Genomic DNA, 27,172 nt, shown 5'->3' with positions numbered 1-27,172 from the left:
GCCCCCTCTCTGAACCTGCTTAAACCTGACTGACACTGGGTGACAATTGCTAGATGGAGCCTAGGCCTGAGACGCTTGAGTCAAATACCAGGCCCTTCTCACTGCAGCTAGATCCCCAAGAGCCCTCTTTGTGTAGTAGGCAGGACTTAGGAGGGTTCTGTGTGGAAACATTACACATCCCTGAGGCAGAGCCCGCTTGTTCTAGGCAATCACCAGTCTAGCCAAGACCACTACACTGGTCTTCCTACCACCATCTGTCCCTTAGGTAGCATGTTGTTACTACATGTGCCCTAGAAACCGCATGACATCCCTGGTGCCTGCTTTCCTGTAGAGACGTGGTGCACATCACAGTAGTCACACCCTATGTAATTAAAGTTTACAAAGCTGAAAACTAAAATTTTCAGTTACCCTTAGTCACATTTCAAGAGTTTAGTGACCACAGTGGCTGCCATCACCGCTGACACTTCTATGCCAAAAGATACTACTGCTCGTAGGAGTTGACAAGATTTTTCCAGCCACCAAATTATACTTTTCCGGGCCTCAGTTTCTTCCTGTAAAGTGAGGAACATAATTTCCCCAGCCCCAATGCTGCCTCTCTCTGTTCACACTGCCTTATCAGTTGAGTCCCAGCTGTAAGCCACTCAGCCCACACCCCTGGCTGCACATCCTAGGAACACTCATCGCCTCTCAGAAGTGTCATTCCAAGTAAGCTTAGCAACCCTTCCCGTTGAATCTGGTGTCGGGAGAGGGCGTGCGCAGGTGTGACAGGTAGCAAATTTGCTGACAGAATGGCCTTTCTTCAGGTTGCATGTGGGTCAGTCCTCCAAACAAGGTAGGAGTTGAGGCAGGTGGATCTAAGGACCGATTTGAACATATTCTGCTACGGTTGGGCTAGGAAAGGCGGGGGTCGAAATCGTTGGACCATCGGGCAAAACAGGTAAACACCTTGGTCGGAGTCGGGGGTTTGGGGCGTTTTTTTCTGCCAGCAAGGGCCTGTTGCGGTCTGTGCATATGCGCGTGCGCGGCTGGAGCGGCGCGCTAGCGGGCACGCGGTTTGGCCCTGGACGGGTGCCGTAGCCGAAAAGCTGGGCGGATGTTGTGAGCCGGTCGCGGAGGCTGAGGCCGGGGGTGAGTGAGAGGCGGCCTGGCTGTGTGCCGGGCGGGTCCGGTGACTCCCCTCGAGGCCCCTGGCCGATCCAATGCGACTGTGCCGCGGCGTGCGGTATAGGACTCCCAGCGGGAGCTGGCCTGACAGGTCCTATGGAGCTTGGGGCCAAGCAGGGGCGACCTGGGGGAGCGTGCGCTGCCCTTGACATCCTTGGCCACCCACACTTAGTCGGTTCGGTTCCGAGCCTGGATCTCTTAGAAGGGCTGGGCAATAATGGAGTGTCAAGGGAGCCCTGGGGCAGGCGCAGGTTCCGCCTCTAAATCCTCTACACCTGACACCCAGAGTGTGTGTCTGGAAGGTTGGCTTCCAGTTCTTACTAACTGCGTCCAATAAGTCCTGCAATTGTTCCGATATAAGAGGGACAGGTAGTGGATGACCATCGAGGGTCCCCGGAGGGCGGCACAGCAGCCGAATCACCTTCCCGAGCCTGGTATGATGCAGGCAGGCAAGGGTTTGGGGTGTGATAAGAGTAGGCTGCAGAAAAAGAAGTGCTGGCTCAGGCAGTGACTGAAGGCCAAGCTCTGGACTGGCGCTAATAGAAGTTCCTGTGCCTGTGGCGGTGATGTGTGATCACTGAACTCTCAAAGCTGAAAGTTCCGTTTTTAACTTTGTAAACTTAACCACTCTTGGCTCCCGACTACCGTGCTGTGTAGCACACCCCTAGAGTGAGACAGGCATCAGGGACTTAATGCAGTTTTTGTCGCAGCTGCAGCAACAACACGCTACCTAAGGGGTAGACAGCAGTAGGAAGACCAATAGAGTGATCTTGACTAGGGCTATGATTGCATAGAGTAGAAGGGTATGTGGTGTGTGTGTGTACAAGAAAGCTAATAAGGCTGAAAATAAGAAAAAGGAGGAAGCTTGAGACATTTCTTACTCTTGGGGAATAAGAGGGACCTGAGGCTGCAGGGAACATGGTATAAGGACTCGCTTTTTGAATATGAACTGACTCCGTGACCAAGGTGTGAATATAGGAGTTTTTACTCAAGGCCACCTCACTTTGGACATGTTGATCTGATTTCCCCAGAGCCAAGGCTTTTAGTTATGGTTCAGCAAACATACTTTGCACTCGGTCTTCTACTAGGTCCTGTATGGGGCACTGAGACAGTGTGGGACACAGTGTCCCTGACACCAACCTAGATCCTACCCAACATCCTGTGTGGAAAGCTGGGAGCCCATGCTTACCCCTGCCCTAGGTTAGGGTTAGTATGTGTGTGAATTTGCATGGTTCAGTCTCACCTGCTCCCAAGCCTTCCTACCATTTGCAGGACGGAGGTCAGTGTGGGCCATTGATGAGCCTGGAGTAGACACTTTGCATCTGGCTCAGCCTCCAGGACCATCGACTGCCCATGAATGGTGAAAGATGACGTCCAAGGGGGCTGGCATGTCTTTCTCCCGAAAGAGCTATAGGCTGACCTCAGATGCTGAGAAGTCCAGGGTCACAGGTAAGGGCTGGCATGGCAGGGAGGATGGATGTACTTTGTGTTGGGAGGAGAAGGAAGGGACAGATGCAGCAAGGGCCCAGGTCCAGTGAAACATGGAACTTCCTATACCCCTTGTTCCTATGACCAGTTCTTTGCCGACACCCATAGAGAGAGCTCAGTGTGGTTGCTCCTCTGACCCTTGTGGCTGGCCAAAGACAAGCTGTCTGTGAGATCAGTAGGGACCAGAAACTGTTCTGACCACCCGCCTCTTTTCTCTCTTCTGATCGGTGACCCAGGCATTGTACAAGAGAAACTACTGAGCGACTACCTGTACCGCATCTTCTCCTCTCCTGACCATGGGCCCCCTGAAGCCACCAGCAGGTATGGTTGGGTGTATAGCTCCATTCAGCTCTGTTAAGCCTGACCAGATGCTGGAAACTGCAGTTATGGAGAAGGGCATGGTGTTCTATTCTCACTCTGTTCCCAGCTGTGAGGCCTGTGCCTGCAGCTGCCCTCTGGACTGTTTATCTTTCCAGACAGCTGTAGCTCTTTCCAGGGATCCAGGGAGGGATTTATGTGCCCTTGGCCTCTGTCAGCATCTGGCTTTATACTTTTCTGTACCTCTACTCTGCCCTGGCCTCTTGTAGCCTCTGCCTGACCTTACATAATAGAAACTCCAGTTGAATACATTTATGTTTAACCTGCAAAGAAGTTACAAGTAGCAGAAACTTTAAAACAAAGCAAAGCAAACCTCCTGTAGTTAGATGTGACTTATTAGAGTGTGATTTCTTTCTGGTTTCTTTGTCTCACAATGTACATAATTTTAGATTCTATAGTATATAATTCAGACTTAAAAAAAAACAACAACAAGACCTCAGAACACTGGGACTAGAGGCAAGAGGACTGAAGCTCAAGACTGAGCTATACAGGGAGAGAAGACACTGTCTCAAAAAAAAAAAAAACTTTTTTAGTATTGTGTAATAATTGAAACAAAGTAAACTATATATGCTCTTTTAAATATTCAAGGTTGCTTTTGAGACTGTGTAAGACAGGTTGGCCTGGAATTCTCCAGTGTAGACCCTGGAGCTTGGAGGTGGTGTGAGAGTCACCTGCCTCTGGCACCTAAGTATTCAGATTGTAGCCCTACCCGGTCTAGCTCTCACTTCCCCCACCCTTTCCTGGTGTGTGTTTGGAGTCTGTGCTTGCCACACAGCTCACTTTTGGAAGTCAAAGGACAAGTTGTAGGGACTGAACTCAGTTCATGAAACTTGCGTGCCCAGTGCCTTTACCCACTGAGCCATCTTGTTAGCTCCACAGCCAGTAGTTTTAAGTCTTTTATTTAGTTTTTGACAATTATATATATACATACATTTGGGGGGGGCGTGTTTCAAGACAGGGTTTCTCTGTGTGGCCCTGGCTGTCCTTGAACTAGCTCTATAGACCAGGCTGGCCTCAAACATCTGCCTGCTTCCCTAGTGCTGGGACTAAAGGCGTGTGGGAATGCAATGTTTCAAGATTGGATCCATCCCCAAGGCTCCCCTTGTTTTCTCCCTGGAAAGAGTGCTTTTTAAGAGAGCACATCCTTTTATGTGTCTCAGTGAGTGCAAAGCCTATGAAACAATGGCTACTGTCAATCTCATGAAGACATTCCTTACTTTTAAACATTTTTGAAAATTAGAATTCTTTTCTTTTTTATTTTCTTTTTTTATTTTATTCTTTTCTTTTTCATTTTATTTTTTTGAGGTAGGGTCTCACTAGTAGGTAGGCTGTCTTAGAACTTACTATGTAGACCAGGTTGGCCCTAAATTCACAAAAATCTGCCTGCCTCTGCCCAGCTTTAGAATTCTGTCTTTATCATCATGCTTATTTCATGAATATTTCCCTTATATGAATTGATTTGGGTGGAGAGCCTCTAGGGCCAGAGTTCTGCCATAGCCCAGACCACTGTGCACACTTTAGAGGCTCTTTTGCTTGTGTAACATGCTATGATGGTGCCCAGGACTGGCTAAGCTATTTGACTTACAATTACTTAATAAAAAAAAAAAATTGGGAACTGGAGAGATGGTTCATTGGTTAACAGTGCTGCCTGCTCTTCCAGAGGTCCTGAGTTCAATTTCCAGCAACCACATGGTGGCTCACAACCATCTGTAATGGGATCCAACGCCCTCTTCTGGTGTGTCTGAGCACAGCTACAGTGTACTCATATACATAAAATACGTTTTTTTAAAAAGTGATTTTGCTGGGCAGTGGTGGCACATGCCTTTAATCCCAGCAGTCAGCAGGCAGAAAAAGGCAGATCTCTGTGAGTTTAAGGCCAGCCTGGTCTACAAAGTAAGTTCCAGGACATCCAGGGCTATACAAAGAAATCCTGTCTTAAGAAAGAAAAAAAGATATTGCTGTATAGCCCAGGCTGGCCACAAATTGATAAGCTTCTTGCCTTAGCTACCCTGGTGATGGAAATATGGGCACCATGCCTATTCTGCAAGCACTTTTGATACTGTTGCCAGCTTAATTTGTTCATGGGGCCACATAGGTTTTTTTCCTGCAGTAAAGCATGAATGTCCTACCTGTGTGTTCATTCCCTGGACCATGTAACTGTTTTATTGTTCACAATCTCTACTCTTTGGGAAGCCCCCAAAGACACCCTTATTGCCTGTTCTATTAGTAGCAGGTCAGCCTGCTCTTGGTCAATTGTCCACCCTTATCCCCTGCAACCTCTACCTCCCCACTCCCCATCTGATTCAGGCTTCTTCCCAGAGCCATCTGATTTCTACCCAACGTGACCACTAGCAGATGCTGCTGCTAGTGCTGTGGCCACCAGGAGGCAGGGCCATGGGCCACTGGTTGTGGAGATGTAGGATTCTAGGCCAGGACCTGGGAAATCCCAGAAAGGGCACGCAAGGGTTTGGCAAGCGGGCAGTGCCTCCGTGGAGGCCGTCCCAGAGCAGCTGCCCACTGCTGTGTATTATGAGCTGCTGGCACTGGCACAGAGCATACTGCTCCGAAATAACAGGCCTGAAAGGATGGCTTTTGAGGAAACTTCCTTTAGCCTTTGGGGTATTGGGGTATTCAGACCGTGCCTTCAGTCTTCCTAGTTACTGGCTGGATAACAGTATTGCTGGCTCCTGACTTCAGCCTAGGGCTCAGCAGGGGTGAGGAGGGTGCTTTGCACATATCTGCCTCCCTCAGTTTAGGTTCAGTTCTGTCTTACAGCAGGAAGCATGTGGCCCATGAACCTGAGGATTAACTAACCTCCTTGTGGGGATTGGTGCTCATTTATAACCCTTCCAGAGCCTGCGGGTTTAAGGCAGACAAGTAGAACAGGTGCTGGCGGCCTGTGGACTGAATCAGGATGGGCATCAGGCCTCTGCTCAGCCAAGTCTTGCTGCTCTTTAATACTGCCTGCTATTCTTAGGAGCTGAGCTGAGAGGTCAGTGCACTCTCTCTCTCCCTCCTCAACCCCCTCACCCCACAGCTTGTGTAGCCCAGTTAGGCCTCAAACTTGCTTTTTTTTTTTCTGTCTCAGCCTCCAGAGTGCTGGGATTAAAAGTATGTGCGACCAGACCCAGCCTGTTAGACCCTTTTTACTCAGGGCTTGAGTGCTGAGGGGATTAGGCAGGTACCCAAACTTGTCCTGCCCTTTTGGCTTTGGCTACCAAAGATTGTAGGTAGATGGGCCATGCATTCTGCTGGCCACCCAAATACAGGAAAGTATAGGACCACCAGCCAGTCTCTCAAGGCCTGAGCCCTTTGCACTGCCAGATCATGACGATCAGCCTAGTCTCCTGTGACTGAGTAGTGGGGAAAGTTGCTGCCAGAACAACCACAGGTTTAGGGTTAAGGACTAGATTAGCTAATCCCGGTGCTGGCTAATTTGGCAGCTGGCATTCCTCCCAGCCTTATCTCTGCCTCACTTTCTCACCCAGAATCAATACAGGTGCGTCTGAGAGACGATAGGTTATGAGCTACAAGGGGAGCACATGCTGGTACTTGAAATCTTCACACCTGACATGCAGCTATCTTGTTGTTTTGTTTGTGTATAGATAAGGGGATTAAGACTTAGAACAGTGGTGTGAGTTCAAGCTCGGGTGTGTGCATGCACTCACTCTTGGGAGTGAAGGAACATGTGTGGGTGGAGGCAGGAGGAAAATGTCTGTCAAGCCTCAAATAGTGTCCTCTTTTTGCTTGCTTGTTTGATGTTTTGAAGCAGGGTCTCCTACTAGCCTGGAACTTGCTAAGTAGACAGTAGGCTCACCAGTAAGACCCAGATTTCACCTCTCTCCTCTTCTCTGTGCTGAAATTATACACACAGGCCATCACATCCAATCTTCTTATTTTTTAACATGGGTTCTAGGGATTGAACTCTGGTCCTTTTGCTTGGAAGACAAACACGAGACTGATCGTTTTTTATTTTTAAACAGCCCCGAGGTACATGTGCCAAATGACGCTGCTTGCAAATTTTAGTTTAGTGGTTAATCCAGTGACTTACCAGACAAGTTCTTTTTCTAGAGTGGGCTAACCTGTGGGCTGTGACCTTTTTGGAGTTGCATATCAGGTTATACAGTACGATTCATAACAGTGGCAAAATTAGTTATGAAATAGCAACAGAAATCATTTTTTAAAAGATTTATTTATTTTATGTATCTGAGTACACTGTCGCTGTCTTCAGACACCAGAAGAGGGCATCAGATCCCATTACAGATGGTTGTGAGCCACCATGTGGTTGCTGGGAATTGAACTCAGGACCTCTGGAAGAGCAGTCAGTGCTCTTAACCACTTAGCCATCTCTCCAGCCCTAGAAATCATTTTATCATTGGGGTCATCACAACATGAGGAATAGTGTTAGCAAGGTTGAGAACCACTGCTCTGGAGCTTTAACCAGCCATCCTCCAATGCACAACGAAAAGGGTGACAGGGACTTATTGTTTGGCTGAGCTCAAGGACTTGTGGGCCCCCAGCATCCTCTCACTCTCTAGGAAACCGCTGAACTTCCATAATCTGCCAGAGCATGTGGACCAGCTGCTACAGGTGGACAGTGAAGACAGCGAGGAAAACCAGGGTATGGGACGTTCTCGGAAGGGGGGTGAGGAATGTGGTGTTAAACGTCTCCCTTGTGTCTGTCAGACCTCCTGCCATCCCTGACTTCACACATTTCCCTTCTCAGAACAAGTTGAAGGCCGGCTTGGCCCATCTACTGTGGTCCTGGACCACACAGGAGGCTTTGAGGGGCTTCTCCTTGTGGACGATGACCTCCTGGGGGTGAGTGGGGATGTGTCATGGGCCCCTAGTGCAGCTCTTTTCAATACGGCCCCATCTCTATGCTTATCCTGATGGAGGTGGCCATACACCCCTAGACACTGTTCCACACCATGACGTCAGCCCTTAACACCCCTGACATATTCCTGAAACCATGATGCGGTCACTACCTCAAAGCCTTTCAGCAAAGCCTGGAGTCCAATCACGCCTGTCCCAGAAGCTCTAGACATGGATGCCATTTCTCCTGCCTCAGCCAGACACAGTGCATTGTTGCCCATGACAGGCTTGTATCCCCAGCGCTAACTCAGCTAGGGACAACACGTTTTTCTCTATCCAGGTGATTGGACACAGCAACTTTGGCACTATCCGTTCTACCACATGTGTGTACAAAGGTGAGTTCACTCCACTGAGGCTTAGAGAGAGATTTAGGCAAATGGCAGTCTTCATCCACCTGCTGGGCCTGACACCGCTTTCTGTAGGAAAATGGGTCTACGAGGTGCTCATCTCCTCCCAGGGGCTCATGCAGATCGGCTGGTGTACCATCAACTGCCGCTTCAATCAGGAGGTACAGCAAGGGAAGGGGCTCTCCCAAAAGAGGTCTGTTGCAGATGTCCTCAGAGCAGGGACAGCTCCCAGAGCCACTCAGAGGCCTGCCTGATCTGGGGTCACCCACTGAGGACAGAATATGCTCCATTCTACTCGAGGGCAACTAATACACAACCCTTTGCTCTGGCTCCTTCGCAAACATATCACACACCTTCTCTAGAGCCATTAGGGTACTAGGTTAGTAACTGGAGGGCTCTGGCCCTCCCTTACCCATCTTCCCCAGACCTCACAAGCAGTTCCTTTCTAGGAAGGGGTTGGAGACACACACAACTCCTATGCCTATGACGGGAACAGAGTGCGCAAGTGGAACGTGACCACAACTAATTATGGCAAGGTGAGGGCCAACCTCATAACCATCCCTAGGTGGAGCCGTGGGCTAGTCCTAAAGAATTTTAGGTCCCAGGGACGGGTCAGAGGTTTGGAGACTCCTGTGTCCTTCCTGTGTGGTCCTAGAAATGCAACTGGGATTCGGATCAGGCAGGCTGCTGTGCTTCTGTGTGTCTGTGAGGCTTCCTTTTGTGGCAGGCATGGGCAGCGGGGGACATTGTGAGCTGCCTGATTGATCTGGATGATGGCACTCTGTCCTTTTGCCTGTGAGTCTCCTCCCCCTACCACAGACCCAGCCAGACTGACCCAGTTTCCTGCTCCCTCTAAGGGAACCAGGGCAAGTTCAGTAGACCAATGGCGGGCAGCCATACCCTTCTAGTACTGGCTTATAGACCTACCTTTTTTTCTCCCCCAGGAACGGTGTGTCACTGGGCACTGCCTTCGAGAACCTTTCCAGGGGCCTAGGAATGGCGTACTTCCCAGCCATCAGCCTGTCGTTCAAGGAGTCGGTGGCATTCAACTTTGGCAGCCGACCTTTGCGATATCATTTTGGGAAGGTGTCTGTGGGTGGCTTGGCATCTAGGATACGGGTCTCCCTACCCCAGGAGCACTGTGGGCTGGTGGCAGGCAGGCCTAGCTGCTGCAGTATGTACACAAGATTCAGCTTTGGTTGGTCCAAGGACAAAAGTCCTTTTAAGTTGGGATGCCATTAGCTGTCTCCATTGAGGAGGTAAGCATGACATGACAAAGGAGTTTTCCCCTTCAGAGCGGCCCCCCCAGGCAGAGAAGTGTGATGCAGACTGGGGGGTGCCCTGCAGCTTGTACCTCTGATTAAGCTCTGGTTGGGAAGGAGGGATGGAGGGAGGGAGGGAGGGAACAAAGGAGAGGAACAATGTATCTAAGCCTCAGATCGGCATTGCTGGCTTAACTCAGTGGCACCTACCCAGTTGCGGGCTTCCGGCCCCTGCAGGACCCTCCGTTTGCTGACCTGGTCCGGGCACAGAGGTTGCTGGGCTGCTTCCAGGCAGTGCTAAGTGTGGAGCTGGACCCTGCGGTGAGCCAGGGTCTGGGCTGGGCGAGCTGGGGTCTCACCCTAGTCCGCCTCCCCTCATTTGTCTTTTCCCCACCCAACAGGAAGGGCGGCTGGTAGAGAAGGAGAGCTCTGAGTGGCAGCTGCAAGGGCAGCCCACGGTCCTTCTCACACTGGCCCACATCTTCCAGCACTTTGCACCGCTGCTGGTGAGGAGATGGTGGGGAAGGCAAGAGGGGGCATGCTAGATGTGCTTCTGGTAGATGCGCCAGGGCCTCAGGTGCTCAGGTGCACAAGACCCAGCTTGTTACCTGCCAGGGTTCTGTATAACCACAGCCCTCAGACCTTAAGGACAGCATCCTAGGAAAGAAGAGCCGTGATATGACAGGAAACAAAGCCCTAGAGAGATTTTGGGCCAGGAGCTCCTCTTGTCCGTCAGTCAGACTCTGGGAGGGGCTCAGCTTGAAGGACTCTAGACTTGGTGTCTGAGGCCTGCTTCTCCTGAGTAGAGCAGGAGGCCACAACTTTACTACTGCCTGCCCTTTGCTGCAGCGCAAGGTATACCTGGTGGAGGCTGTGCTAATGAGCTTCCTGCTGGGCATTGTGGAGAAGGGCACCCCTGAGCAGGCACAGTCTGTGATACACCAGATCTTGGACCTCCTGTGGCTCTTCATGGAGGTAAGATTTCTTACTTCAGGCTCAGGCCAGGCTATCAGACTCCATCATGGGTAAGGGAGGTATGGTAGGATCTTTTAAAAGGCCCCCATCATGGCTGCCCTAGCATCTCTTCCCAGGACTATGAAGTACAGGATTGCCTCAAGCAGTTGATGATGTCTCTGCTACGCCTCTACCGATTCTCGCCCATTGTTCCAGACCTGGGTCTACAGGTGGGAGCATCTGTCCCTGCCCTGGAACCCCTGAGCCTCACCCGCCTATTCTGAGTACCCCTTCTCCACAGATCCACTACCTGCGCCTTACAATGTCCATCCTGAGACACGAGAAGTCCCGCAAGTTCCTGCTTAGCAATGTCCTGTATCCTGCTGTCAGGCTGACCTGCCATGTAGTGTCTCCTAACGTCAGCAGAGGGCAGTGTTCTTCAGACCAGGAGTTTGGAGAAAGGTTCAGAAGACCCAACCCCTTTACAGAGCAGAGAAGGCAAAAGGGAGGAGGCAGCTGCCTGGCTGCCCAAACAGGGCTATTCTTCACTGTGACTGTGGAGGTGTGGGAAGGCCCTGTAGCCTCTCTTCAGCTCATCTCTACCTTTTCCTGTGTGCCACAGACATGATCTTCTCTAAAGAGGAGCCTCCCTGCTTCTCCAGGTTTTCTCTCTTGAGGAGAAAAAGGCTAGCTGACCAGGAGGCCTAAGCAGACACCATCTTAATCTAGTCTCTTTCAGCTTCTAGTAGAGACCAAAGGAAATGTAGGAACCAAAGCTGGGGCCTGAAATAGGACCAACATTCCATTGGCAAGCTTTTGTCATACCCTTGCTGAGCATGGCGCTTGTCGATTTGATGATAACGATAGATTTTTCTTAATGTTTACAATCTAGGAAACATTTACACGGTGAAATCAGTACCTCTGATGTTGGGAGAGCTGTGGTGGGCATATCAAGGTGGGCTTCTGGGAGAGAGCTCATGAGGGTGTGTAGAAGGTTCTTTGGAGAACCAAGTTCTTCCTTAACTACCAGTTTTGACATGCTCCGGTCCGTGGTCTTCTTTTATATTAAGAGTCCCCTGCGTGTGGAGGAGGCTGGCCTGAAGGAACTCATTCCCACCACCTGGTGGCCCCATCGATCCAGCAGGGAGGTGGGCAGACCTGGAGTGGGATGGGAGCTGGTACACTGAGAGCCCACCCAGCATATCTGGGCATGCGGCACCAGGCACCCGAGGCCTCTTTTGCCTTGGTTCCTGAAGTCCTTGGAGTGAGAGCTTTTCTGTGTGAAGTAGTCCTGTGTGAGTCAGTCCCTAGGAAACCCCACTGTCTCCCATTCTCTGCCCCTGCGTAGGGCAGAGATGGTCGGGAAGCAAAGGAGGAGACCACCGAAGAGCGTCAGCGGAGGCGAGCCTATGAGCGTGGCTGCCAAAGACTCAAAAAACGCATTGAAGGTCAGCCCTGCCTCGGGCCTTGGGTAGGGACGGGGGCGGGGGGTATGTGTACTTAAGAGGAACAGTTGGTGGTGACCATACCTAGGGTAGGCTTGGGGTACCTGAGTGGTGGAGGTCTGACAAATCTGTCTGCTACCATTCCTGAGAGCCTAAGGGCCATATTTCTTGCCGCATCCTAGTGGTGGAAGAACTGCAGGTCCAGATCCTGAAGCTACTGTTGGACAATAAAGATGACAATGGGGTAGGTGACCCAAGACTCCTGCGTGGGTCTGTGGCTTGGAGGTATGCTGTTTTGGGCCCTGACCCTAGATAGTAGGACTGGTTTATGTTCGTCTGGTAAGGCACAGGGTAAGGTGCAGAATCCACAGTTCAGCACTGTCTTGTTTTCCCATCCTTTGAAGGGTGAAGCTTCTCGGTACATCTTTCTGACAAAATTCCGAAAGTTTCTGCAGGAGAATGCCAGCGGCCGAGGGGTAGGTATCCTCCAGGGTGGCCACTGTGGGCTCCCAACTGTGTTACAGGGGCTGCACCCTGGGCATCTGGCACCTCAGCCTGCCACACACCTGCTTCACCTACTTCCGTCCTCTGCTGCCTCTCCCTCCTGGGATCCCAGGGTATGGCCTTGGATGAGGAATGAGCTGGGCTCTGGGCTGGCACCAGTACATGTTCTGTCATATGCCCTTAGAACACACCCGTGCTCTGCCCCCCTGAGTACATGGTCTGCTTCCTACACCGACTGGTGTCTGCCTTGCGCTTCTATTGGGATGAATACAAAGCTTCCAACCCCCGTGCTTCCTTTAGTGAGGGTGAGTAACAGCAAACCCGGGTTGCAAAGCTGGATTGAAGCAGCCTAGAGTAGCCCCTGGGGCTGTAGAGAGCTGAGCTGTATGTGGGAACTGTTGGACCTTCTGCTCAGTAACATCCATTTCTGGAGCCCCACACTCTGAGGCCTTGGGCCTGCATTGTCTGACCACCTCCAAACACTCCTGCCCGTGACAGGCTTCCTTCCTCAGACCTGGCACCCAGATCTCTGTGCAGTCCTTTGTGCCGCTGCCTTGAATGGGTTACTGGAGTGCCTGTGTTTGGGCAGACAGTGTCCCCAGGGGTCAGTAGGAGACAGGATATGCACTTTGAGTTGGGGGATATCTCATGGTTTGTCCTTCTGTTCTTTTGACTAGCCAGCTGCCAAGAATTCCCTCCACCCCAAGTTCTACAGTTGTTGGCATTAACCTAAAACAGCAGGAAGTGGGAGAGACAAGGAGGCTTGGGTTCTGGCTCTGCTGTAGGCAGAGGCTTGTAGATAACCAAGGTCAGAAGGCTAGAGGATACGGCTCTGGGGAGTTTTCCTGCTGAGCCTCCATCCCTGACTCCTTGCAGAGGCTTATATCCCACCCCAGATCTTCTATAATGGCAAGGTGGACTACTTCGACCTTCAGCGCCTCGGGGGCCTTCTCTCACACCTTCGAAAGACCCTCAAAGGTGAGTGGAGGCTGCGTAGGAGCAGCCTCAGAGTCTGCTGTGCTGCGCTGCTGAGCCATCCTGTGTCCACCAGAGGGTGCCCAAGTCTTTCTTAACTGTTCAGACAGGGTGACCTGCTAGGCTGTATCTGTATTTAGCTAGCAATGCCTTCCCTGGGCACAAGAGAGGGTAGGCATGCACAAACAAAATAACAGCCAGATATGTCAGCACAGAATTAGAATCCTGGTAAGGGGCCTGCAGTGTCTGAGCGCCCTTCATTGGTGAACACAGTTCACTTCCAGTGCAAAGGGCCTGTGGTACTGTGAACCCAAGGGAAAGAATGCCAAATATAGGCAGATTGTGGTGGCACACACTGTTAATCCTAGCACTCAGGAGGGTAGAGGCAGGAGGATCTCCATTAGTTCCTGATCTATATAGTTCCAGGCCAGCCAGGATTACATAGTGAGTCCCTTACTTTAAAAAGAAGCACACAAGGGCCAGAGAGTTGGCTCAGCAGTTGTGAGCACTTGTTACTTTTGCAGAGGGCACAGGTTTGTTTCCCACATAGCAGCTCACAATGATTGAAACACCGGTGTCAGGGAGCCCAGTACCCTCTTCTGAGCTTTGTGGCATCAGGCATGTACGCAGTGCACACACAGAAAACACTCATACAAGTAAAAGGGCAAAATAAATCTAAAAACATTGTGTTAAAAATTAGCAACAACAAAACTAAGAAGCATCTCACCGTGGCTTACAGACAGGCTTGGAGGTGAAGTCTGAGGCAGGGAACTGTGGGGTGTGAGGCCAGTCTGAGGATTTTACAGGCCACGCAGAAGGTGCAAACCTTCATGGACAGCTTTGGGAGGCCTGATTGAGGTTGGGGAGTCTGTGTTATGAGAAGCTCCCCCTGACAGCTGAAGTGGGGAGGATTGCCTACAGGGGGACAGCTGACAGGACAGGGGCTTTCGCCAAGGAAGCAGGGGTGGTAAGCACTGGATAACCTTGATTATGCTAGAAGCTATGAGACGGGTGAGGGAGGGGCTGCGGAGGCTGAGACGGCACGTCCGGTGTGTTGGAGCTACCTACAGACCCATCGAGAAGCAAAGCCCAAGTTGGATAGGTGCTTGGAGAGTCTGTGAGGTGACGGGTGAAGGGCTCCTCGTATATGGAGCAGTCCGGTATCATCAGTCTTGGAGCCAGAAGAGACAGGAATCTCTAGATCCACGACGGGGCTGTTTTAATGAGGGGTGCCTTCTGCTGCTATTCTCAGCTAGAGGAGGAGCCCCTGAGCCATAGACAGATGGAAAATTAAGGGAAGCGCAGTGGGTGTAAGCTGTGAAGCTCGCCTGCCTGGCCTGACCGTGCTGTCACCACTCAGAACTGTCCCCCTAAGTTTCCCATCCTGCCATGTCTCTCAGATGACCTTGCTTCCAAAGCCAATATCGTGATTGACCCCCTGGAGCTCCAGGCAGCCACCATGGATGACCTGGATGAGGATGAAGAGCCGGCGCCCTCAGCAGCCCAGGTGTGGCAGTAGGGACAGGCAGTTTTCATGTGGCCTTTTCCTTCATCTTGTAGGCAGGGGTATGACAAGGGTACAGCTTTTCTCCATGTAGGCAAGGACCTTCTTACCGGAAAAGTTCCCTGGCTACAGATGGAGACATGACCCCTCCCTGTCCTGTCCCCCAACCCTGTGCATCAAGAGAATTCTGCATAGGCCCTAGTCTTGGAGAGCCAGGTTAGCTTCTGATCCCCTTTCTCTACCACAGCGTCCCGTGCAAGCCTTGGCCATCGGAGGGGCCCTGCCGCTGCCCAGGCCAGGCTGGCTCAGTTCTCCAACCCTGGGCCGAGCCAACCGCTTCCTCAGCACGGCAGCAGTGAGCCTCATGACCCCACGGAGGCTTCTGAGCACCATGGAGAAAGTAAAAGTTCGCTCGCTGAACGTGGAACAGAGGACCCGTGAGGACAGTAAGTGCTGGGCAGAGCTGCTGTGGGACCTTCTGCTGTGTGCAACCCCTTATCTCTGGCAAAGCTCAGATACTCCCTTCCTCCCCTTCACTCTCTACCACCTTGAGGTCTGGCCACATCCCAAGGGCACAGGAAGCACAATGAAGATATGAAATCAATACTACAAAAATAGGTCCTGGTGCTGCAGGGCCCTGGCCTGCACCCACCCTCTTTTGACCCGTTCTCCCTGAAGCTCCCCTTCTGGACAAAGAAGAGAGAGGGAATTCCCTCTCCTCCTAGAAGGCCCAGGAGCTTGTGAATATTTAAGAAAAAACAGATGCTGAGTGTAGCAGTGCCATCTTTAGTCCCAGCTCCAGTAAAACAGAGGTAGTCAGATCTCTGTGAGTTTAAGGTCAGCCTGCTCTACATAGTGAGATGCTGTCTCAAACAAACCAAAAGCGAACACCAGAGCTTGGCTCTCATTCAGTGCTCTGCTCCCCAGTTGAGGGCAGCCACTGGAATGAGGGTCTGTTGTTGGGGAGGCCTCCTGAAGAGCCGGAGCAGCCGCTTACAGAGAACTCACTGTTGGAAGTCCTGGACGGCACAGTCATGATGTATAATCTCAGCGTTCACCAGCAGCTGGGCAAGGTTTGCACTGTCAATCTGTTCATGGTGGGGAGCACGAACACTTCCACACTTGCCTGCGCGGTGCTGGTGCACACATACATGTTACTGCCTGGCCATGACCTGTAATACATTTGTAGGAAGAGGCCCAGTTTTGGGAACTTTACAGGCTAGGTCCAGACTGGGTTTTTAAAAGCCTAGTTAAGGTACCCAAGGATCACCCTGGATATGTGGTGTTCAATACTCTAGATGGTAGGTGTGTCTGATGATGTCAACGAGTATGCGATGGCCCTGAGAGACACAGAGGACAAGCTGCGTCGGTGCCCTAAGAGGGTAAGGCTGGGACCAGGAGGTGGGTATTGGGATAGAAGTGTGTTGCATAGAGACAGTATACTTGAAGGGTCTTAAGTATGCTGGGGCATCCCACAAAGGAAATCTGGTCTTGGGGTTGCCCCAACATTTTCCGTTGTCCCTGCCCTTACTGCCGAGTGTTAAGAGCAAAGCTGGCTGAGGGGCCTGTATAACCTGAGCCCCATCGACCAGCTGCAGCCTGGGCCAAGGTTCCCCCACCCCTGCCCACTAAGTGCTGATGCAAAGCCATCATCCTCTTTAATAATACATGGATCCTGAGTGCCTCCTTAGCCACTGAGTCAGCAGGAAGCAGGCCTGGCTCTCCCAGTCCCTGGAGCCCCTCTGCCACAGCATGCCTAGACTGGGCTGGGCCACCCTAACAGGCCTTCTGTTCCCATTGTCACCAAAGCCTTGGGCCTAGCCAGCTATTGATGTTGCAGTCTGACCCTGTGTCCTGGATGCTCACACCAGAAGCTCACAGACCCCTCATTTGTACAGCCTTACTGAGGGGTTAGCCAAAGGCCCTGTTCTGGGACTTGCCCAGGGTCACCACTGGTCAGCACTGGCAGAAATGAGTTTGGAAAGTGGAGCTTTACCCCTAATTCGTCTTGGGCATTAGTAGAGCCTCCACCAGACTGTCTGGTGAGAGATGTACGTACGTGAGGCCATACTCTGATTGTCTTTTTTCTCCTTGGGGGTCAGAGGAAGGATATCCTTGCAGAGTTAACCAAGAGCCAAAAGGTTTTTTCAGAAAAGCTGGACCACCTGAGCCGCAGGCTTGCCTGGGTTCATGCCACCGTCTACTCACAGGTGAGTAGCATGGCTCCCTCCAGCATGTGATGTTTTCAGCCTCTATGTTTGACTGTTGGCTGGGCAAGGTTGCACCAGGACCCTTAAGGACCACTGCCTTCTAGGGACACTGGCACCTTTCCTATTCACGAGGCCATTCCCTTGTGCCTGTGACTTAAGGGTCATTTCTGCCCTTACCTGCCTCCTCTGCTAACCCCTCCTCTCAGGCACTGAACGCTCTACCCATGCCTGCTTGGCCCTCCCTGAACCTGACTTTCTCTGCATCTGTTCCTCACTAATTCACCTGCTGCCCCTTAAGTCTCTGGCTGCTTCTCACATTCTTTCACCTGCTCATTCATCCAGTAAAGGCTGATGTGCGTGTTCAGGTGCTATCCCATATGAGCCATCTTGTGGATGCTGGCAATCAAGCCTCGGTCCTCTGAAAGAGCAGCCAGTAGTACTCTTAACCACCAAGGTACCTCTCTAGTCCTGGTTCTCCATTTCTTCAACCATGTTTTGGAAGCGGTAGATTCCTTTGGTCAGCACTGATATTGTACCAGTGTCACACTAACAACCTGTGAATGGAGATGTCTCTGCTTGTTTGTATCCTTAATTTCTTTCAGCAATATTTAATAGTTTTCATTTTGTATCCTACAACTTCACAGAATTTGTTTCTAATTCTCCCTGTGTGTGTGACCTTTGGGATTTCTAAACATAAGACAGCATTTGTGAACAGAGGTGGCTTTTCTTTTCCCATCCCATTTTGGATGCCTTATATTTGTATTTCTTGCCCAATTTTCCTGGCTGCAGTCCCTAATGCTATGTTGAATAGAAGTGGTAACAATAGACATCTTTGTCTTGTTCTGAATCTCAGACCAAGAGTGAGTCCAGCCTTTGGCTCCCGAGTATGATGCAAAGGCGGGGTTTTCGTCAGCAGCTCTCATTTTGCTGAGCTGCCTTTTCCTGCATCTTCAGCGCTCACTCCCTCCCCGTTTGTTGTTAAAGTGTGAGTGCTTTCCTGGACTCAGCTGCCCACAGCACTCTCCTCTCTGCTGTCTTAGCTTCCCTCCCCCACTCTTGGTCAAGCACAGGCTCCCCTCCCCCTCTGAGATAGTGCTCACAAATTGTCTGTCCCCAGCCTCAGTAGCACATCTCTTGTCACTGACCCTTTGGCTGCACCGGCTACACTTCTCATCCTGCCCCAGGGTCATCCTCTGGGTCTTCTGCGGTGGCGCTGTACCCACTGCCCAGGGATGGGCCCAGGCCCCATTCCTCATCCCTCTGTGTATTTTCTCCGGTCCTGGGGTTGGGAACACTTTAGAGAACTGGTGTCAAGTGTAGACTGTTGCTCTGAGCTGGGCCATGGCACCATCTTGTGTCCTGGCCCCTTCACATAATCCTGATAGAGCCACACTGCAGGAATGGGGCCTCCTTTATGGCTGCCCTCCCTTCCCCACCAGATTCTTCTTGGGGTTCCACATTTGCCTGCCCTCTCCACACAGACTCTTGGGTAGCATGCTCGGGTACCTCATGCTCAGCGTGCCAAGCCGCGCTGCCTCCTCCCCGTACCTGATCCTCTGCTCCATGACCTTCAGCCTCAGAAGTGGGGACACCATTCTTGGTGTGTGGGCAGCACAGCTTGTCAACATCTCCCTAGTCCTGGATATCCAATCTTTCCCTCTACTGTCCTAGGCCTGGAGGCCGTTGTGCCCCCTCACAGTCCTGTTTCCACGTGTCTCTACAGTGTCTGTTCGTCCTGGGAAGTCTCATCATCTTTATAACAGGTTCTTCTTGGGACATAGTGAGAACTGGCTGGGTTCTTGCCTGATAAGAACTTCCGTTCTTTCACCTTAGGCTCATTGCTCACACTTCCTGCAGTCCAGGTCTTAGTTGTAAGGCCATTGTCCTTGGGTAGGCCTTCCTGAATCCTCGACCAGCCTGTGTTCCTGTGACCCTCTCAGTAAATGTGTCCTTTGTGCCTCCTGCAGGAGAAAATGCTGGATATCTACTGGTTACTGCGTGTCTGCCTACGGACCATCGAGCATGGGGATCGCACAGGATCTCTCTTTGCCTTCATGCCTGAGTTCTACCTAAGCGTGGCTATCAACAGCTACAGTGCCCTTAAGAATTATTTTGGCCCTGTTCACAGCATGGAGGAGCTCCCAGGTGACAGGGCCGTTCATGATTTTGGGAGTGGGGGATGCAGAAAGAGACCTGCAGACTGAATTTGGCAAGCCCAGGTTCATTTTCACGACCCAAACACACACATACATCAAGCTTTAGTACTGAATTAATGCCCGCAGGCTTAGAAGCTGCAACAGAGGTACACCAAAGACAGTAACTGGGTGTTGCTGATAGCTGCTGTGTTCTCACAGACAGCTGGCTCCTCATGCTGCTGCTCTGGTACAGGTCACAGAGTGAAAGAGAGACAGGCATAGTAACTTGTCTTTGTAAAGCATAGCAAAAAATGAGTCTTGCTGGGGTTCAATAAGTTACTCTGCTTCATTAAGATCACTGATCCAAGCTGGGCCCAGCAATAGGGCCTCAGAGTAGTCTGTAAGCTGGTAGGCCCTCACTTCTCTTGTGCCTGGCCCAGTCCTTGGTATTACTTTTGTCTTTGAAGACTGAGCTTTAGGGACCAAGGGACTTTGACTGTTGAGTCACTAGACATATTCCAAAATGAGTTAGAGCCCAGGTCAAGCTCTAACTCCTAGGCTTCAGGGTATGCCTTCTCTGGAACCCTCATTCCTGCCACAGTCCTCACTGCTCTCTCTTGCAGGTTATGAAGAGACCCTGACCCGCTTAGCTGCCATCCTTGCCAAACACTTTGCTGACCCTCGAATAGTAGGCACTGGTGAGATGTCTCCCAGAGGACCATGGGAATGGGGGATGGATGGCATGTCCCAGAGGACCATGGGAATGGGGATGAGATGGCATGTCCCAGAAGGCCAGGAGAATGGGGGTGGGTGGAATGTCCCAGAGGGCCATGGGAATGGGGGTGAGATGGCATGGCTGGAAAGCTGTTTTCTACCTAAATGGTGACCATGTGGGCATTAGGCTTGAGGTTTTTGGCTCATGCCAGAGACTTGCTGAGACATAGCATATCCTGACAGACATTCGAGACTCACTGATGCAAGCCCTGGCCAGCTACGTGTGCTACCCACACTCCCTTCGGGCCGTGGAACGGATCCCAGAGGAGCAGTGAGTAGCTTGGGAGGATATGTACCCCACTGTATAGCGCCACACCCAGCCTCACCCTATGTCTGCCATCCCTCATCCTCATAGGCGTATTGCCATGGTGAGGAACCTTTTGGCCCCCTATGAGCAACGGCCCTGGGCCCAGACCAACTGGATCCTGGTGCGGCTTTGGAGGGTAAGCCTCACCTGAGGGGAGTAGCTAAGGCCCGCTGGAAAGAAATGTCACCCTGCCCCTCTGATACCAACTGTTTCACTCCCCAGGGCTGTGGGTTTGGGTACCGCTATACACGGTTGCCACATTTGCTGAAAACCAAGCCAGAGGATGCCAATTTGCCCAGCCTCCAAAGTGAGTATTCAGGTCAGACCAGGCCTGGTGACAGCCCTAGACAGGCTGGTAACCCTTTCCTGCTACTCTCAGCATCTTTGAGTCTCCTGCTCCTCCAAGCCTACCACCTGGGCTTGTGTCAGGCTCCTAATCTTTCCCTTGGGCTCTCATTTTTCCTCTCTCCCAGCCCAGGGATGCTCTAGAGTAAGATCTTTTGTTCCCTTTAGGCTTGTAGTGAAGAGTTAATTAACAATGAAAGGACCTCTTCAGCTTAGTGAAAGCTCATGGAGGGTAGGGACATATTCTATTCCCTGCCCTCTGCCTGCCTCCTTACAACCAGCTATATCCCTGAAGTGTTTCTTCTTTATCTTCTGGCCTCAGACCCTTGATTCAAGATGGGGCACAAGCTAGAAACTGATCAGGACCCATTGGGGTTATAGATGTGGCTGGGAACAGAGGCTTTCAACGTCTTAGTCCAAGGGCCTTTATCTGACTTGGACAGAACCTTGGGCTGTGCAGCTTGCAGAGGGGGCTCACCACATTCCTTACCTTGATCACCGGTTTCTAGCCTTACACCCAGTGTCTTGGTCTCTGGATGTCTCCAGAGAGGCCAAAAGTCTTGTGCAGACTCACACAGCAAGTCCTTCCTTGCTTAATACCTTCACCTGGATTCTAGGACGGAACTGAGCTGAAAGTGGGGAGGGGCAGTGGGCCTGATACATCCCTGTGTGCAGGAACTATTGATTTGCATCAGAGGGTTGGAGAGGTGTGTCGGGCCAGCTGAGAGCTCTGGTTACTGCTGCCCTTCCAGCCCAGACTTGGCGCTCAACACCTAAGCCAAATGCCAAGGCCAGACCAAGGGCAGCAGAGGACAGCAGGGCACAGTCTGGGCCCTTTATGAAGCCGGCCTTGACACTACTGGGAACAGTCTACGTTGTCTATATCTGACATCTGCCCAACAGGCATGTGATTCAGGACTTGAGATCAGGCCAACATGGTAGTGGAAACACCTGCAGCCTGTGGCGTGCCCAGCAAGAGGGAGGCAGACTTTCTCCTAAACTCCCAAGCAGTACTGTGCTGTCCCTCTGCCTTTGTGATCTGAATGTGCTCAGTCTGCTTGTTCTTAAAGCGGTGGTCCAGGAGGACAGGCAGGAGTCCTGTCGTGAAGTCCCTGGTAACGTTGCTTTTCTCTGCCCCCAGAGCCCTGCCCTTCAACCTTGCTGCAGCAGCACATGGCAGACCTGCTGCGACAGGGTTCCGATGTGGCACCAAGCTTCCTCAACAGCGTCCTTAACCAGCTCAACTGGGCCTTCTCTGAGTTCATCGGCATGATCCAGGAGGTGGGCTGTGGTGGGGAAGGGGTGGGCAGAGACCAAGGCGCACCAATGTTGTACAGCCTCTGCTACCTGGCTACCTGTTGGCGATTTAGATTCAACAGGCTGCTGAACGCCTAGAGCGAAACTTTGTGGACAGCCGGCAGCTCAAGGTCTGTGCCACCTGCTTTGACCTGTCAGTCAGCTTGTTGCGAGTATTGGAAATGACCATCACACTGGTACCTGAAATATTCCTTGACTGGTCCTGTCCTACCTCCGAGATGCTGCTTCGGCGTCTTGCACAGGTGTGTCCATCTGGACAAGGAAGGTAGGAGCCTGGGGATAACTCAAGTGGTGCGCTTGCCCATCCACCAATAGGCTTCTGCCCTCACAGCTGCTGAACCAGGTGCTGAACCGAGTGACAGCTGAGAGGAACCTGTTTGACCGTGTAGTTACCCTACGGCTACCTGGTAAGGATCTAGATGCCCCGTACCTCAGCACACCAAGGCCTTAGCTTCTCTGCCAGGAGCCTGTGCTAGATTCTCCATTCAGTACCAGGGCATCTACTACACTCCCAGGCTCAGCTTGCCTTAAGTGGGAAAAATAGTGGGAAAGGTCAGTGGTGTCAGCCAGGCCTGAAGCTTCTGCTGCTGAACCAACCAAGTAAGTGGTTCATCTTCCTTCCCTCCCCTTAGGGCTGGAGAGTGTGGACCACTACCCTATCCTGGTGGCAGTGACTGGCATCCTGGTACGCCTCCTGGTGCACGGCCCAACCTCAGAGTGAGTGTTGGCTCTCATGGGAACTGGGTGTGCACTTTGAGGAGGGGTAGGGCAGAGCCTCATAGAACCTGATTCCTTGTCTTAAAATGAACTTCAGAATCTAATTTGGGACACCGAGGCAAGGAGTAGCTGGTGATGTGGAAACTGCTTAACAGGTGTCAACAGCAACTGCTTTGGCTGGGTAGGAGGTCTTGGCTTTCAGCCATGCCTCTTGCAGGAGCATCAATCCCCAAACTTGGAAGATATGGTATTTTCTGATGGTCAGTGCCATCCTGCTGGGTCAAGAGCTGAGCACACAAAGCTACCCACCATCTGGGAAGGCCCAGCAATGAACACGTACCACTTTTATTGCAAAATGCCTTAGTAGTAGTCATCTAGGACAGAACTGTCAGCTCATCGTGTGAGAGGCACTGATCACCTTCCATACCCACCTGCAGTGGGAGAGCCAGAGGCGTGAACTGAGGGTTCTGTTTAGCCATTAGGTCAAGATGAGTGCCAGTCCTTGAGAAGCCTCCTGCTCTCCAGAGACATGAGTGCCAGATTAGCCACCCATCTGTGCTTTTTCCTGATGGGCTATGAGTCTGAGGGATTGGAGCTGCCCTAGCTGAAGACAGCAGGGCTATCTTGTAGGAGGAATGCGTGCCCACCAGACTCCACAGGAGCTACAGAGCTTTCAGGAGGCTGATGGCAATAGACTGGGTCCTCTTTCAGTAGAGGGAAGGCTCATTTCCTCCTTCCATCTTAGAGTGGGAGCTGAATCTTCTGAGCTGCCATCTCCCCCTTGGGCAGGGGAAGGGACTGTGGTATGTTTGACTCTTCTATACTACACCCTGACATCTGCATTAACTCCTGGGGGTGGTCCCAGGACTCTGATACAAGGGCTTTTACCAGATTGGCTTGGTCTGTAATCTTAATGAGACATTCGGTCACTCTGAGGTCCTAGGGGAGCAGGCTCCAGTAGTCTGAGGCCTTGTCTTGAGCAAGAAGCAAGTGGGGGGGGGGGTGTCTCAGCCCCTTTACCAGTGAGTAGAATTTACAGTACAGTCAAGGCTCACATGCAGTTGTGGGACCAGGCACAGTGCGTCCCACCAGCGTGTCAGTTCTCTAAGACTGCAGCAGAAAACAGGGCAAGCAGCAGGAGTGGGGCCTGTGTGGGGGCTCCCAGGCAGTCTAGCTCACCATGAGACCCTCTGAACCTGTGGAACTGGCTGACTCAGAGCCCACCTTGAGTTGCAAACCCACGGGATTGCACAGATCGAAGTCTTCAGCTACTGCTAGCTGCACACGGCCATTGAGGCCTTTCTTGCCTGGTTCCAGGAAGACCACATGCTTGTGGACACTAGCCTTGCGGCTGGGTGCATCTGGCGGTGTAGTGCTGAGCACTGAGGACTGTGCACTCAGCTCCTGGAGTGGACTGGATGCTCGGGGCCAGCAACGGTTGCGGCAGGCCGGCCGACAACAGTGACAGCAGCCGTGACAGGGTGGTGCAAACAAGTAGAGCAACACCAGTACCAGGCCCACAATACAGCCCAGCAGTGTGGTGAAGCCTGTGTTGAAAGCCTCTGGCTCAGGGCGAGGCTTATGCACACTCACATTGTACTCAAGCGTCTGGTTGTGGTGCAGGCGGGGCCCACTTGCCAGGCACACAAAGAGGCCTTCGTGCTGTTCTTGCACCCTGCCTATGGCTAAGCTGCCATCAGCTAACACAGCAATGCTGCCATCCTGAGAGCCTGGTGCGACAAGCAGCTCGTTTTTAGGGGAAACCCAGGCCACTTGTGCAGCCGGCACACTGGTGTTGCAGAAGAGCCTCAGGGACTGGCCCACCTGTGTGTGCAGCTGTTCTTCAGGCAGCTCTAAGCCTAGAGCTGCAGCAACGGAGCAGTTCTTGAAGACCCGGCTGTGCTCAAAGAAGCGTACTCGGGATTCTGATACCTTAAAGATCAAGCATGTGTACTCACGCTCAAAATCATGCAGAGCACTTAGGCCCCGCTGGCGCCAGCGCTGGAGCAGGTGGTAGAGGCTGCAGTCACAGGGCAGTGGGTTGTTGTGCAGGTAGAGCCTATTCTTGAGATAAGTTGGCAGTGCAGCCAATTCCGGGATGGAGATATGTTCCAGCCAGTTGGAGGAGAGGTCGAGAGTACGCAGATGGGTTAACCCCAGACCGTGCAAGTGGTTGAAAGAGAAAGAGGATAGTTCATTGCAGCTGAGATAGAGGTGGCTGAGCATGCTCAGGCCCTGGAAAGCGTCCAGGTCCAAGTGCATCAGGCGGTTATTGAACAGAAGTAATTTCTCCAGCTCCTCCAGTCCATCCAGGTCATAGGTACGAAGTTTCCTCAACATATTAGATGACAGATCGAGCATCCTCAGCCCACTGGCGTTGGTGAACACACCACGACCCAGGACATCCAACTTATTGTAGCTTAAGTGCAAGGCTCGCAGCCGGGAGAGGGGTGCTAACCACCCCGGGTGCAGGCGTTTGAGTGCATTGTGGCTCAGATCGAGTTCTGTGGCAGTGGGAGGCAGTGCTACTGGCAAGTTCTGTAAGCCACGACCCGCACAGCTCAACACATCAGCAGCACAGATACATTTATTGGGGCAGCTGTGGGGAGCAGGAGGCAGAACATCCTCCAAATCTGAAGTGCCTGATCCAGCACCCAACATGCACAGTAGTATGCCTGAGAGCACCAGGCAGGCCATGGCAGTGACCAGGGAAGAGATGGGGACAGCTCCGTGCAGGTCAGTAGCTCTAAGACTCACCTACTTCTGTAAGGCTTGCTGCTTGGGGTTCCCTGTGGTCCATTGCTGAGAGGCACAGTGCTGGTTCCACCTGCCCAGCTGGCTCGCCCTGCTCTTCTGGTCTGGGGTTGTCAGGTGGGGCCACAGCCCTTCTTCCAGCTCCGCTAGCTTCTCCAAGAGCTTTCTGACTGGATTCTAAGTACTAGCTAGGAAATGACCACTCAGGGGCGGGAACCCAAGTTCCCATTGGCTCCCGCGGTGAAGGGGTGGAGCAGCCATGTCCCTTAGTACTTGAGAAGCCAGTGTGGCCACCAGAGGGCCCCAGTTTGCTTGAGTGAAAGCCTGACTTCCCTCTGAAGAAGAGCAGAAGAACTTGGGGAGTCCTTCAGTTCTTGAAGAATGAGTGTGTAAAGGTTCAGGTGGAGTCCTCAGCCCTCTCCTTTCAGATTTATGTATTTGTGTGTATGTGGGTACTCATGGAGAAGTCAGACAACTTGTGAGGGTGGTTTTTTTCTTCTGTGGATCTTGGGCATCAAATTCAAGTTATTGTATTTGATAGCAAGCACAGTTTGCGGGACCCAGAACTTGGGAGGGTTGGTGAGAATAAGGTGGGAAGAATGCAGGCATAACAATGAGGCCTCTGGACCGTCACCGTTCCCCATGTGGAGATAATTTTCACATGGGCTCAAAGCCTTCCTACTACTTGTGTACCCTCCCCTATCTAGGACAGAGCAAGCCACATCTGTGCTCCTGGCTGATCCCTGCTTCCAGCTTCGTTCAATATGCTATCTCCTGGGGCAGCCAGAGCCCCTAGCCCCTGGCACTGCCTTGCCTGCCCCTGACCGGAAACGCTTCTCTCTACAGAGTTGTAAGTGAACCAGGGGTGGGTCAGGGAACAGTTGCAGGATCCTCAATAGCAAATTTCCTGCCTGGGAGTATTCAAGAGGCACCGAGTTCTAGGACTACAGGGGCCCTGATACTACCCACTACTAATCCAGATACAGATTACATCAGTGCTGAGGAGCTGGCCCAGGTGGAACGGATGCTGGCTCACCTGACCGCTGCATCTGCCCAGGCAGCAGCTGCCTCCCTGGTGAGTAAGATATAACAGAGGCACGTGGCATTTTAATAATCTGTAAACACCAGGACAGGTGTAAGTATCTGGCCCCAACTCTTCACTCTCTACCCTGTAGCCCACCAATGAAGAGGACCTCTGCCCAATCTGCTATGCTCACCCCATCTCTGCTGTGTTTCAGCCTTGTGGTCACAAATCCTGCAAGTAAGTGGGCCCCATGGGGGCAAATAAGTGGGAGGTAAATAAGGACAGACAGGGCAGCGCTCCTCCCTCCCCTCTGTAGAGCCTGCATCAACCAGCACCTGATGAACAACAAGGACTGCTTCTTCTGCAAAGCCACCATTGTATCTGTAGAGGATTGGGACAAGGCAGCCAACACAAGTGCCACGACCTCAGCTGCCTAAGCCATCCTGGAAGCTCCACCATCAGACGCAGACCGGGCCCTATTTATGAGCTCCTTTGGCCCTGTTTCCCCATCACCCTCGCTCCTACCACTTCCACCCATCTGCCTGTGTGTAGCCTCACTGAGGAGGGCCTGAACTTGACTTTCGGTCCAGGCTACAGTGAGCATTAAATTATTATTCCATACAGCCCTGGCCCATCTCTTCTTGAGGGAGTGAGGGCTTGTGGGTTATACCCAGCAGGATCCTGTCCATTTCT

At 52.0% G+C, this 27,172-nt stretch overlaps 2 protein-coding genes across 2 annotated transcripts; one reads left to right on the top strand and one right to left on the bottom strand.

Moving 5' to 3' along the window:
* Positions 1-1,068: 1,068 nt before the first annotated feature.
* RNF123 (ring finger protein 123) lies at positions 1,069-27,102 on the top strand. The gene is made up of 39 exons (XM_080934024.1): positions 1,069-1,128; positions 2,437-2,613; positions 2,889-2,973; positions 7,569-7,651; positions 7,757-7,851; positions 8,186-8,240; positions 8,328-8,413; positions 8,702-8,788; positions 8,980-9,047; positions 9,197-9,322; positions 9,721-9,835; positions 9,916-10,020; positions 10,364-10,489; positions 10,606-10,698; positions 10,770-10,843; positions 11,499-11,616; positions 11,817-11,916; positions 12,096-12,157; positions 12,318-12,389; positions 12,602-12,722; positions 13,294-13,395; positions 14,793-14,899; positions 15,144-15,342; positions 15,824-15,969; positions 16,195-16,278; positions 16,999-17,106; positions 19,074-19,251; positions 19,865-19,939; positions 20,199-20,286; positions 20,371-20,458; positions 20,545-20,629; positions 21,809-21,948; positions 22,038-22,226; positions 22,316-22,391; positions 22,617-22,701; positions 26,163-26,305; positions 26,436-26,530; positions 26,631-26,716; positions 26,796-27,102. Exons 2-39 carry the CDS (start codon positions 2,532-2,534, stop codon positions 26,914-26,916), a joined length of 3,948 nt encoding a protein of 1,315 aa, XP_080790150.1. The 5' UTR covers positions 1,069-1,128; positions 2,437-2,531; the 3' UTR covers positions 26,917-27,102.
* On the bottom strand, positions 22,924-26,148 carry AMIGO3 (adhesion molecule with Ig like domain 3). The gene has a single exon (XM_080934025.1). The coding sequence runs from the start codon at positions 25,396-25,398 to the stop codon at positions 23,872-23,874; it is 1,527 nt and encodes a 508-aa protein (XP_080790151.1). The 5' UTR covers positions 25,399-26,148; the 3' UTR covers positions 22,924-23,871.
* Positions 27,103-27,172: the final 70 nt, after the last annotated feature.

Source organism: Micromys minutus (assembly GCF_963924665.1).
Source record: "Micromys minutus genome assembly, chromosome: 21".
NCBI classification, from domain to species: domain Eukaryota; kingdom Metazoa; phylum Chordata; class Mammalia; order Rodentia; family Muridae; genus Micromys; species Micromys minutus.
Note: the sequence above shows the minus strand (reverse complement) of the source record. Positions and strands in the feature narration are given on the sequence as shown.